This window comes from Megascapheus bottae, chromosome 22 (genome assembly GCF_031878675.1).
Source record: "Megascapheus bottae isolate mThoBot1 chromosome 22, mThoBot2.hap1, whole genome shotgun sequence".
NCBI lineage: Eukaryota > Metazoa > Chordata > Mammalia > Rodentia > Geomyidae > Megascapheus > Megascapheus bottae.
This window is the reverse complement of record NC_143530.1, coordinates 33,880,827-33,894,067: the sequence shown is the minus strand read 5'-3', so window position 1 is coordinate 33,894,067 and position 13,241 is coordinate 33,880,827. Positions and strand designations below refer to the sequence as shown.

Genomic DNA, 13,241 nt, shown 5'->3' with positions numbered 1-13,241 from the left:
AAATTCATACTAAGCCAAAATGTCTACACTATCAAGAATGAAAATTTACAGAACATCATTCAAATCATGCTGTACAATCCACTTAGCTGCTTTCAGGTGTTAGTTTAAATAAGAAAATATAATATTCCATGTGGATAAAGCTACTAATCATAATCAAAAGATAGAAACGTGTATGCATGCATGTACATGTGTAGAGAGAGAAGGAACTTTAGGACCAACATATTTCAGCTGAATACAACAGGAACAGGGATCAGTACTGTTAAGTCTTTAAAAATGATGCTGAAAGAATCTTTTTTTTTCTTTCTTCAGTCCACTGTTTTATGAAATAACATTTCCCCGGGGGCTTTCTCTCCTTAGGCCATGCATAATGAAGTCAATGATGTGCTTTATGCCTCTCATTAATGCTACCAGGAAAAAATGTGAAAAATGATTATTAATACTGAGAATGAATAATCTCCCTAGTTACTTCCCAAATGCTGCACGGCGGGTAGTCCTAAAGTGAAACACACTACACTGTGAAGTAACTACAAAGATGAGAATGGGGGGGGCAGCTCCTGGCAGTCAGACATGGATGCCCTCAAACTTTCCCATAAGCATAGGTGGGTCGTTACCGGCAAAATCTGCTCAAGCAGAGTCCTAGCTTGATTCACAAACCTTTTGAATAACCTATTTTTAGATCAATGTTTCCAAATTTCAAAACTGTGCTTTACACTCCCAAAGAAAAGCACTCAAACCTGTATGTAGAACAGCTAGTAATATCTTAAGTGTTTTAAATAAAATAAATAAAATATGTTTGTACTTAAAATGAAACCTAGTATGGGGGCACACACTGGTAACACCAGTACCTGGGAGACTGTGTCTGAAAGACTTCAAGCTCCTGGGTTACATGCCAAGACTCTTTCTCAAGAAAGAAAAAAAAGAAATTAGCTGGGCGCAATGGCTCATGCCTGTAATTCTAGCTACTCAGGAGGCTGAGATCTAAGGATCAAGGTTCAAAGCCAGCCTGGGCACAAAAGGACTTGAGACTCTTATCCCCAATTAACCTCTAGAAAACGGGAAGTGGGGCTTGGCTCAAGGGTAAGGTGGTAGCCTTGAACTGATGAGTTCAGGGCCAGGGACAGACCAAGTTCAAGCCCCATGACTCACAAAAAAATAAATAAGTAAAAGTTGAAAAGAAATAATAGAATTATTATATTTACTCTAATTCTATATTTCCTCCTAAGAAGTACTATTCTTCCCCCTTCAAAATGCTGTATTCGTCTTTACCTTCAAGCAACATAGCTTGAGAACATAGCTTCTTCTGTGCTTTCAATGTAATTTTTCTTTAGCATTGGTTTTTGTTTTTGTTTTTCTCTAGGAAAATCAATTATGTGCTTCTTGGATCACTCATAAGGTGATTTAAGATGCTTTCATCTGTTTCTTCTTGCTTCCCACCCACCCCCATGTATGTTTATTTTGTTTTTCCTTTTGTTTTCTTATAATTTCTGAAGCCTTTCCCTATGTCAGTAATTAAATTTTTAGGTTATTGGGTCTTTACTATTTTACATTTATTTGTTTGGACTAAGATGTTATTTATTCTCATTTCCATTCCCTTATTTCCCATTTCCTATTTCATTTTGCTTTACTATCTCAAATTAAGCTTGAGTTCCTTAAAAAAAAAAAAAAAGGTGGGGTACCGGGAGTTTGGCCTAGTGGTTAAAGTGCTTGCCTAACATGCACAAAGACCCAGGTTCAATTCCTTGGTACCACATACATAGAAAAAAAGCTGGAAGTGGTGCTGAGGCTCAAGTGGCAGAGCTTTAGCCTTGAGAAAGTCCAAGGACAGTGCTTAGGCCCTGAGCTCAAGCCCAGGACCAGCAAAAAAAAAAAAAAAAAAAAAGTAAATTTGTGTTGGTATTAAGTTCTGTGCTTGAAAACACTTCTGTTTCTGAGGTAATATCTTCCTGAAGGCTGAGCCTCTTGGTCTACCTTTCACGGTCTCAAGGCTCTTCCACTGCCTGGGAACAGGACGAAGAGTGAAGGTAGTATTTAAGGAGAACTTTCTCACGCTGTTCCTGAGTTATGTTCATTCTCGTAGGAATGTGTTGATTCTTCTTAAAGTCATCACACTCCATGCTCCTCACTGAGTGATAAAACTACACCATCAAGACTCTATTCTCTACTTACCATCCTATTATCTCAGAAATGGTGTTTTCTTATTTCTTTGTTTTGTCACTACTAACTTTTTAAGTTCTTAGCACATATTCTGGATGAAATATAACCCTTTCATTTTAGATAAGGAGAATTCACATTCAGAACATGAAGAATGGACAAGGATTTAAAGCAAGAGTCAGCCAACAGCTGCAAATTATGTTCTTTAACATCCCAGTGTGCTACTAGAAATGGCTGAAAACCAAGCATATAGAAATCACAGCCAGGAAAGGGACCAAAAATATCAGTGTTGTTCGCATCACAATCACAGACACGATGGGCTTCATGAACAGCCAGGGTTGCCCTCTGTTAGGGAGGAGAAACAGACTGGGGAGCTTAGAAGAGCACAGAGATCACATATCTGGGTTCACGCAGGTTAGGAAAACAGGAATTCATATGGCCAGGTTATCTGTGCCTTTGGCTCCTGTGTTTTTCTAGAAAAGAGCAACAGGAATTTAGAATAAAACAAGTGGCTGGTTCCCAGGATAACTTCTAGAGAATTAATGCCAGAAGCTATGCAAGTTTCTCAGGAGAAAACCTGAGGTGCTACCTAAGACAGGAAGAGATTGTACTCAGTAGGCAGTAGGTATAGAGAACTACAAATTCATAATGTGTTTAAAAGCCAGCTTCGCAGGGCCGGGAGTTTGGCCTAGTGATAGAGTGTTTGCACAAAGACCAGAGTTTGATTTCTCAGTGCCACATACATAGAAAAAAGCCAGAAATGGTGCTGTGGCTCCAGTGGTGGAGCTCTAGCTTTGAGAAAGCCCAAGAACAGTGCTCAGGTCCAGAGTTCAAGGCCCAGGACTGTCAAAAAAAAAAAAAGCCAGCTTCGATGGACAATCACTCTCTTCCTCATATTTACACAGATCCAGTTTGAAAATCCTTAGCCTATTTCTGGGCCTTAGGGACACAAGAAGACCACCTGTCCTCTCTACAGAGAACTGGTTGGGTCAGAGAGCCAACCAATCAAGAGGTTAAAGGGCAGGGAGGAGTACATTTAGGAGGCCTTTCTGGCCATTTGTGCCACAGTTAACAAGCTACTCAGAACTCCAGTAGTGACAGTGGGCTGCTTAACTGGTTCAAAATCATAAAGTCTATGAAAATCAGCCACTGTTTCTGCTGAGTCGTCTTCTCTTCATGGGGCAGTTCTGAGTTAATTGGGTAGGGAAAAATGTCCCTTCACTCTCCATCCCACTAAACTTCAAACTCAATCAACATGTGTAGAATTGTAAACTGTAGTTGGAAGTCCAACACAAGTAACTCCAATAGAAAAAAAAATGGTTATGCTAATTATGGAATAGCCACTTAAGATACCACTATAGAACCATTTAAAATAGCTACCAAGATTACATAGCAAGCTAAAAGTAATGATGCATGAAGTGTATGTGCATGTATATTTTCTTTCCCTACATAGTGTATGGGATTTGGGGAGAGGTAGAGTTCTGGAAAGACACAGTGAGAATTGTTTTATAAAGGTAAATAACGGATCAGCCAAAAAGAGTATGTACACTAAGGAGAGAAAAGAGTTCTGACATCAGAAGTCTGGTTAGCTACATTTAAAGGTGAGATGGACATGGGAACAAAGAAGGAACTGAGAAGATCCAATGTAAGTGAGATGCCCATGAATTTAGAGTTTGGGGAATTTTGAAGATGAAGATATGGCCCCTACTGTTAAAACCTGTATCCAGGCCTGAAATGTAGCTGCATTTAAAAAGAAAGGTCACTGGGTTAGGTAGTAATGGGGACAACAAGGATATCACTATCTTGAGCAAAGTACCATGAGGTCCAATGATCAAACACATCTCAGACAAGGGGAAGGAGTGAGGAAGGTGGAAGAAGTACAAGAGCCAAAAAGACAGATGGGTAAAAGAGGTGACAGTCAAGATGCATTAGTCAAGATATTTTAAAGATAACAAAAAAGTTTTGAAAGATCATGAACAGGTGTACAGAAAAAATGCACAAGACATGCACAGAAAACATTAGGTGAGCCTTGTTATACATATATTAGTGGAATAGGAGATATAGCTGGAAACATATTCATGAAGCTTGAAGCTCTTGAATACAAAGCAGAAGAAAATGCAATTAGGCAGTTAGACAAAACAAAAAGCCACATTCAATTTATTCCCTCTCTTCTGACCTACAATTAAAAGATCACAGCAAAAGTACAGAGTTGGGGCCAGGAGTTTGGCCTAGTGCTTGCCTAGCATGCACAAAGACTCAGGTTCAATTCCTTGGAACCACATACATAGAAAAAGCCAGAAGTGGTACTGTGGCTCAAGTGGTAGGGTTCTAGCCTTGAGAAAATCCAAGGACAGTGGTCAGGCCCTGAGCTCAAGCCCAGGACTAGCAAAAAAAAAAAAAAAAAAAAAAAAAAAAAAAAAAAAAAAGTACAAAAAAAGTGCAGGGTTCGCAATTTTATCCCACCCCTCCATTTCCCACTTGTATCCTACTGATAGAGAACCCTCTCCTCTTCTCCCCATGCCATTTTCACTCGACTGAAATGGGGAAGTTCTTAAATTATTTAAGAAATAATTTAGCCTTCCAAAAAAAATTAAAAGTCAATTATTAGGACATCCCCTGAAAAAATGAAATAAATAAATACCAAACTTTTTCTGAAAAAAAAAATACTGAGAGTATTCACCAAAGCAGACCTGCACCGAAATGTAGAAACTTTAATTTGTATCTACATACCTACACATAAACTCTGAAAAAAGCAATAATAGAAGAAAGTTCTAAAAAGATTTAAAAACCAAAATGCAATTAGGAAAATAGAAAACTATTACACGCAACACTACAACACTAGCACAATCTCTGGTGTCTGGGACAAGATGACTCCTGAAGGAAACCATCACTTTTTAGTATCATTTTTCTAGGCCATTAGGTCAATGTGGTTACAGGATTTTTATAACGGAGACAAGAAGGAACCATCATCTCCTGAAAAAACAAGAATAATTGAGAATCTAACACCTAACAAGACCTCACCACAGCTTTTCCATTACAGCAAAATAATTAAAAGGCACAGTGAAAACCTACTCATCACAGAAATAGAAACAAAAATTCCTAGCAATAAAGGTAGCACAAAAGATTAAAACATGAAGAAACTGAAAAGGTTTTCAGTATGTTCAAAAATAAAGAAGGCTTACAAAATGATGAGACACACCATGCTCCTGTAAAGAATGCTAAAGATGTCAACTACATTCTTCTCAAGCTTCTACATTTTATAATATTTATATCAATGACAATTTCAATTTTGCTTTTTGGAGTTTTTGCCTTACTCAAATTTTCTATTTGTGAGAATAAGCAATTTAAATCAATATAAAGTCTAAAACAATATTTAAAGGCAACTTCATGAAAATATATCAAATGACTAAAAAGTATTTTCTCAACTACTCAGATCAACAGTTAAATGATTTAGTATATGAAAAAGTGTCACATCTCAAGATGTAGGTGAAAGGATCTCAGTTTATTTAAATATGTGATTCACGTTTTATACATGAAATGATTTTTTTTTGGGGGGGAAGGCAGTCCTGGGGCTTGAACTCAGGGCCTGGACACTGTCCTTGGACACTTTTTTTGCTCATGGCTAGCACTCTATTACTAGCTACGCTCCCAGTCCAGTGAAATGGTTTTTTTAAAACATATCATAAGTATCACATTCCAATATAAGTGCAAAGAGTCAATGTAAAAACAATCTAGAAAACTGGATTAGCACTTAGCTCATTCTGCTTGGGCTGAAAACATACTTTCAAAGCAAAAGAAGCAAACAAAATAAAAGCTATCTGAACACGTGTGTGTGTGTGTGTGTGTGTGTGTGTGTGTGTGTGTGTGTGTGTGTGTAAACCTGAGAAAAATAAGTACAACTACTTAAGAAGCTGAGATCTGAGAATCACAATTCAAAGTCAGCCCAGGCAGAAACTGTGGTATTCTTAGCTCCATTTTACCATTTAAAACAAAAAGCACAAATAGAGTTGTGTGGCTTACATGGTAGAGTCTCCCTGAAAAGTTACTGAAAAGTAGTTGGACAAAAAGCTCAAAAAGTTGAAGTCTTTGGGCTCCTGTTGTCAAAGGAGGGATTTCCTGTGCTTAGAGAGGACAAAACGTCAGAGCAGGTTGACAACTAAAGGAAAAACGGTGGAACCCAGGACACAGGGAGTATGAGGTTCGCATGAAACCCTGCATGGTGCCTCTGGCTGCACAATAGGCTTTACCCGGGTAAAAAGGGAAAGAGGCATTTAGACCAAGCTTGGCATGAACGACTACACAATTACACGGGGCTTGGAGTCACAGGCCACACAGACTTGATTCAGATGATCTTAGATGGCTACTTTTAAAAGACTACTGGCAGAGGAAAAGGAAAATTTTCTTTGAGTGAAGATTTAAATTTAGTCTTTAAAACAGTTCGATAGTCTTTGAAATAAAATGTACAACAAATATCCAAAGATAACTAGTCATCTAAGAAAGAAATTTTACACTATAGTTACCCTAACTATACTTAGAGGTCCAAGATTTTGGAATATACAAAAATTTTAAAATTAGTGTACTAATTTTGCCCAAAGATAAGAATTCTAAAAAAACCAAAGGAGAACTACAAGTATAAAAAGAAATGTAATATAAATAACCAATTGTTAAAGAGTCCACAAGACTCTAACATAAGCAGAAAGGCCAGGCTAGAGATGTGACTCAAGTAGTAGGACACTAGGTGAGTGGGAGGCCTTGAGGCTGAAAATGTGGCTTAGTGGTAGAGTGCTTGCTTAGCATGCATAAAGCCCTGGGTTTGACCTCTCAGTACCACATAAACAGAAAAAAACAGAAGTAGCACTATGGCTTAATTGGTAGAATGCTAGCCATGAGCAAAAGAATCTTAAGAACAGTGCCCAGGCCCGGAGTTCAAGCCCAACGACTAGCAAAAAAATAAATAAAACAAACAGAAAAAAAAAAAACAATAAAACTCAGAACCTGCTGCACAAATGTAAATTCAAATTAGAACAATTAAAAGGGGTAGTGAAAAAAAGGGTAAGTCTGAAGAAACAACACAAAAGGGAGTAACAGGAGGCAAAAGAATCCCAATCTCAGTGGTAGATTTTCAAGACAAGCATTGTTAGAATCTCAGAGGTGAAGAGACACAAATAGTCACAACAGATACAAAACAAAGGTAACTAGTCAACCTACATTCAAAAGCAAATATTAAGTTATATATGGTATAACTAAAAAAATACTTGGATTAAAAAAAAAATCAAGAGCTTTAGTGCTTCCAATAGAAAAGAATGAAGATTTACGAATGACTGAGTCCATTTTTCATTTAAAAATTTGAATAACAAAGTAAGCCTAAAGGAAACAAAATATTAAAAGTCTAATAAAAACAAATGTTTATAAAACTATAAAGGATTTAGGAGCATATTAAATATGAGAAGCTGGCACAGTGAAAAAAGTGCAACAAAGGCAGCAGTGCTAGTCACTAGATACTAGGCTGAAAATGACCTACACAACTTGGGGTGGGCGACAGAAGGGAAAACTGAGAGGAAGCGAGGGGAGGGGTGATGATGTCAAAAAGAAATGACTCAAAAAAAAAAAAAAAAAAGAAATGACTCACTGCCTGATTTCTATAACTGTAGCCCTTCTATACATCTCCTTACAATAATAATTTAAAGGTAAAATAAAGGAAGGTAAAACATACAAATCTCCGCCAAAACAAGAGAAAGCAGTGAGGCGCAATTATGCACACATACCACTAAATACCCTCCACCTCCTCCTAAAAGTCAGAACAAAGTGGCAAGACAAAGGATGAGCCAATGCAACAGTGATGTTCAGAAGACACTAGGTTAGAAGTGAACTTTATGATGTGGGTGGGGGGGGGTGAGGGGCAGGAAAGTGAGAGAAAAACATGGGAGGGGGAAACAATGTTCAACAAGAAATGTACTCACTACCTTACATATACAACTGTTACCCCTCTGTACATGACCTTGACAATAAAATTAAATTTACAAAAACTATTTCTTTATGTAAAGGAAACCTAAAATCTGTCAAGTTGGTCAGTGTGCCCACTCTAATCCTAACTATATTCTATAAAATTTAAGAAGACTGATTCTAAAAACTAGAGATCAGAAGCTGCATGCTGGTGGCTCACATCTGTAATTCTAACTTCTTACAAGGCTAAGATCTGAGAATCAAGGTTCAAAGCCAGCCAGGGCATGAAAGTTCATGAGACTCTTATCTGCAATTAGCCACCAGAAAAGCAGAAGTGGCACTGTGGTTCAAAGTGGTAGAGCTCTAGTCCTGAGCTAAAGAGCTCAGGGACAGCACCCAGGGCCAGGCTCAGGCCCAAGCCCCACAACCAACCAAAACAAAAGATCTAGAAATAATAGAAGGCAGTCCTTCAGAGTATTAGTAACTTGCTGATTTACATTATCATATACAGCTGTATATAATTATACTTTGTTACATACTTTGTTTATACTGTGTAATAATAAACATTAAATAAGTCACTTTATATATGGCAAGTTAATAGGATTAAGAAGAGAACAAAAAAGGTAGATCCACTTATTACAACCTTCACAATGGAAAGGAGTTTTGATGGAATGAGAGATCTCAGAACAAGGCTGTGTGGGAATCCCTAGGGAAGAGTACATATGACATCTTTCCCTTTTCAAAATTCAGACACAGACAAAACAAACCACAAAAAATAACCCACTTTGTTCAGGCATAGTTATTATGCAGCATAATTAGCTTTAAAATGCACTGCAACTGAGGACAGTAAATGGCCGATCTGAGGAAATGTTAGGAAGAAACTGAAATAATCATTTGCTTGGTAGAATAGCATTGGCAATTTTTCAGCATTTAAATGGGATGTTGGCATCCAAGATTACATTATTTTGATGCTTTATACATCAATGTGTTATATGTATTAATATAAGTGTCAATCATTATGATATATTAAAACAAAGAAAACCAAAGCTTACTCAAATACCTGTAGGTCTCTTAAAAGATCTATTTATTTCTATCCAGTTTATTTTACTCATATTCTAATACTATGTCTATGACAATCACGAACATAGTTAGATCTTGCTCAATAATTTTAAAAAATGGTGTCGAACACAGAGAATGTTAAGAATAAGTAAACAGCACTATAAGAGAACACAATAGAACTGTGGAGAATTGTGTGAACATGCATGCTTCAGTCTCACCCTGGAATGATTAAAATAAAAATAAATTGAATTAAAGTTGTCTGATTTTCATTCATAAGCAGAGGAAAAGGTTAAAATAGGTTCATTAATGGAACTCAGTGCACTTCTTTATCATATTTTGTATGACTAGCAAAGTCAATTTCAATGCTAGTATATGATACTAAGCAGATTTATCTTTGTAATGTTAATAGGGAAAATGTCTTTTAATCTATCAATGAACAAATGTTTTACTTTTTTAAGAGCCTACTGATATGGTAGATATTTTTGAGACTAAAGCCATTACTTGTCCTAATAACTACAAAAAAAGATATGGAGACAGAGAGCCTCCACTAAATTTAAGGACCATAAAAATCTCCAATGGAAACAAAGCCTTATAATCATTTGCAGCATTAAGCCAAAAACACAAACAGATGCACTCAAACTTTCATGGTAAAGAATATTCCCAAAAAATGCAAGAAATAGAAAACACCAGCCATAGTGGATGACTCAGCATGCTAAAAAAACAACAAATGAGCTGGCATTTCCATTACACACTCATTCTTAAGTGGATGAAATGAGGTTCCTTTAAGAAAAATAGGTCACTTGGTTAAAAAAAGATTTCAGAAATCTCAATCCTTCTTTTATTCAAAGACTTTTTCCTTGTGTTGAGAAAGAGGAATTGATATTATTCCTTACTTATACCTGGAAGAAAAACTGTTTTATTTTTAACTTGCCTAGAGCTTCTGTGTTAAAAACAAAAGCCAAAGACTAATTCTCTGCAGTGACAGGCTGAGAACAATGTTCACTTGGTATTCACCCTCCGTCTGAGCCTGCCAACTGGAGCCCACTCAATTATGTCGAAGCTCATTACCCAAGGTCTTTCTCTAGAACCTTTGTTCCATTTCCTCCTTCCTATCAGGCATTTTGTTCACTTTTGTGAAAACTTTCTACACCACTGAGGTAAGAAAGAAAGGAAAGAAAGAAAGAAAGAAAGAAAGAAAGAAAGAAAGAAAGAAAGAAAGAAAGAAAGAAAGAAAGAAAAGAAAAGAAAAGAAAAGAAAAGAAAAGAAAAGAAAAGAGACAGGCTACATTTATTCTGCTACTTGAGGCAGCTCTAAACCCTACTAGATGTGAAAGAGCTGCAACAATGGAAGTGTAAGAAGCAAAGGCTCTGCAGGCCCAGTCTCTTCAAGCCTCAAGGCACTGCCAGTTTGGAAAAGTTGGGAGAGGGTGCTCAGGCAGCTTTACTATGGAGTATCATGGCAACACCACCAGCTTTTCTATAGTGTTGCTATTGCAATGTTCCTGAAGGGTCAGCTTGTACAGGAAGCAGGGTGGGAGGGAGAGACTTTAGTACTCTATAGTATGCATCATTGCACAAATATGAACACCAACTCCAAGCAAATGTGGAGTCTATCCACTGAGTGAGACCTGGGATCGCAAGAATTTATTTCCCCTAAACACAGTAACCAGACTAGAAAAATAAATTCAGGGAAAACAATCTTCACTGGAATTTTCTTTAACTAAATTATTATTCAATGTTCACTATGAATAGAAGAAATAACAAGGAAAATTAACAGATCATAAACACTAAATGAGAACTCGCCCCCATCAGTTTATAGAGCATTCTGCTTGCTAACAGACCCCGAACCATCCACCATTCACTGCCTGCCTACTCCACGGTGGTCTGCATCCAAATTTTGCCTATTATGTTTTAAATTTTTTCAAAATATATGACCACTGCAAAATTAGGGAGTCAATACAAACCAAAACAACTGCTTTGCCTCTAGTCTTATAAACACATCAGCATTTAAATCCTGTCGAATTACGTGCAGTTCCATGTATGCATACGAACGTGTAGGCACACACTCATATGTGGGTATATACCTGACTTAAAGAAATCAAGATGATATTCTACATGCTACATTATAAGTTCTTTTTAGTATTTAACAATCAGTCATCACCATCAACTGAAATAATGACCATTTTTATGAAAACTGCATACTATCCCCAAACACAGATTTCATGCAACTTATTCAACAGTTCTTCTCACTGCTTGTTATTGCTCTGGCTTTTGTAGGTGTTTTTATGGAAAACACTGTTAGCATCTGAGGGCCCAGGAATGTGATACAACACCATGCTCTGTAGCATACTGGACTGCTATAAGCAGACTGTCAGATAGGACCTTCCAGCCAGCTGCAGCAGTTTTCCCACCCTGGCCAGCAGCATGTGAGCTTATTAGTATGCTCTTTGGCTAAAATATTTCATGAAGCATACTTCATAAAACGGAAGTACCATTTAGTCTAAGGTAATTAGAAATTACCAATTTCTAATTTTATGATATGCTTACATTGATTATGTTAGGCTACAATTATGAGCTACTGACATGGACCCCTCTTACAAGAATAAAATCTATAGCGGAATTGATTTTAAGTTACCTTTTTTAGAAACTTCTGCCCCATTAAGTTCTTTTTGTGCTTCTTCAATTTTATCTAAGGAAAAAGAGAAAAAAATTATAAAGCAACAAGTCATTACAAATCAAGAATATAGTACACACAACTCCTTCATAAGTAGTGACAGATGTCATAGAAAATGTTCATTGTATGAACACATTCATGAAACAAATCTGTGTAAGTAGTTGAAATAAGGATATATTCCCCTTTAAATAGATAATTTTAATAACTTCTTAGCTACAAGGATCAATCTTGACAAATGTTTCCATGATGCGAATAATTAATACTTTAAATTCAGAATTATATTTATAAATGTCCCGTGGTCTAAGAATGCCAAAAAGTACTGTGTTTCTTACAAGTGAAATATTCAAAGACAATTTTTTTAGACATATAACAAATGCTTCCTAGATTAGCGACAAGCTCAGAGGGTACCATGATTTAGATATTATTTGAGGGTATCCTACAAGGTTCAACTAAAGTAAGCCAAGTCCCCACTAAAGCAGTGCTGAGAGGTGAAGGAAACTAGCAAATGCTAGGGAAGGGGGAAACTAATGCAATCCAGAGATTACTGGAGACACTATCCCCAGAAGGGATTAAAGTTGTTTTCCTGGGACTCTAGTTTGTTTCTGCAATAAAGGTGTTATAAGAAAAAACTGGCCACTTGCCAGCACTGGTATTGCCATGTGATCACTTTCTTTCACGTGACCCTGCCCTGGTGTCATCCACCAGGTGGTAATGCAGCCTACTGACCTCAAAAACTTTGGGTTAAATAAACTGCCTTCCTTCAAGAAGTACCCATCTGAGGCATTTCATTACAGTAACAGAAATGAATAAACTACTACTAAAAATGTCAGGCAAACTTGGGAGACAGAAATAGATGGAAAAAACACAGGAATGATGAGCTGTAGAATAGCAGGGCAGAAATAAGGTCTGTCCCTTGGTAACAGCACAGAGCATCTTTGAAGTGATAATGCAAATTATGGCATCGGTGAGACAATATATCAACTGCCTGCAGAACAGCTGCTGCTGCACACAGCTGTGAAGACCTGGTGTAAACCAGAAGCAAAACCAAGGCTGGGTGAGATGTCCTGGAAGTGGGTGGGAAAAGGAGGCTGTGCTTCAGTCTGTGGCTTTAGGCACAACTGGATTTTGTAAATATGCCCATGTTCTATTACAGTAGCAATTAGCTTGACTTTTTAACATATACACACAGGCATATATATAAATTTATAATATATATGTAATTTTGTGGATATATGCTATAAGTGTGTGTGATAACAGTAATCAATTTCAACTTTAACAAACTATATTGAACATTTATTAGGGTGATGAAAAGCAGAAAATCCCCAGGGTAGCACAACTGAACAAATAACATTTGGTGCATATACTATTGCAGATGACCTTATATGTCAGATGTCCAATGCAAGCAACTGTTTAG

At 37.0% G+C, this 13,241-nt stretch overlaps 1 protein-coding gene across 2 annotated transcripts in view; it reads right to left on the bottom strand.

Moving 5' to 3' along the window:
• The window catches only part of Hivep1 (HIVEP zinc finger 1), a 112,374-nt gene that overhangs the window by 29,602 nt on the left and 69,531 nt on the right, over positions 1-13,241 (bottom strand). For both annotated transcript variants that reach the window (XM_090356489.1, XM_090356488.1), the window contains exon 3: positions 11,789-11,842. In XM_090356489.1, the coding sequence (XP_090212615.1) occupies positions 11,789-11,842 (54 nt within the window). The remainder of the gene's footprint in view (positions 1-11,788; positions 11,843-13,241) is intronic.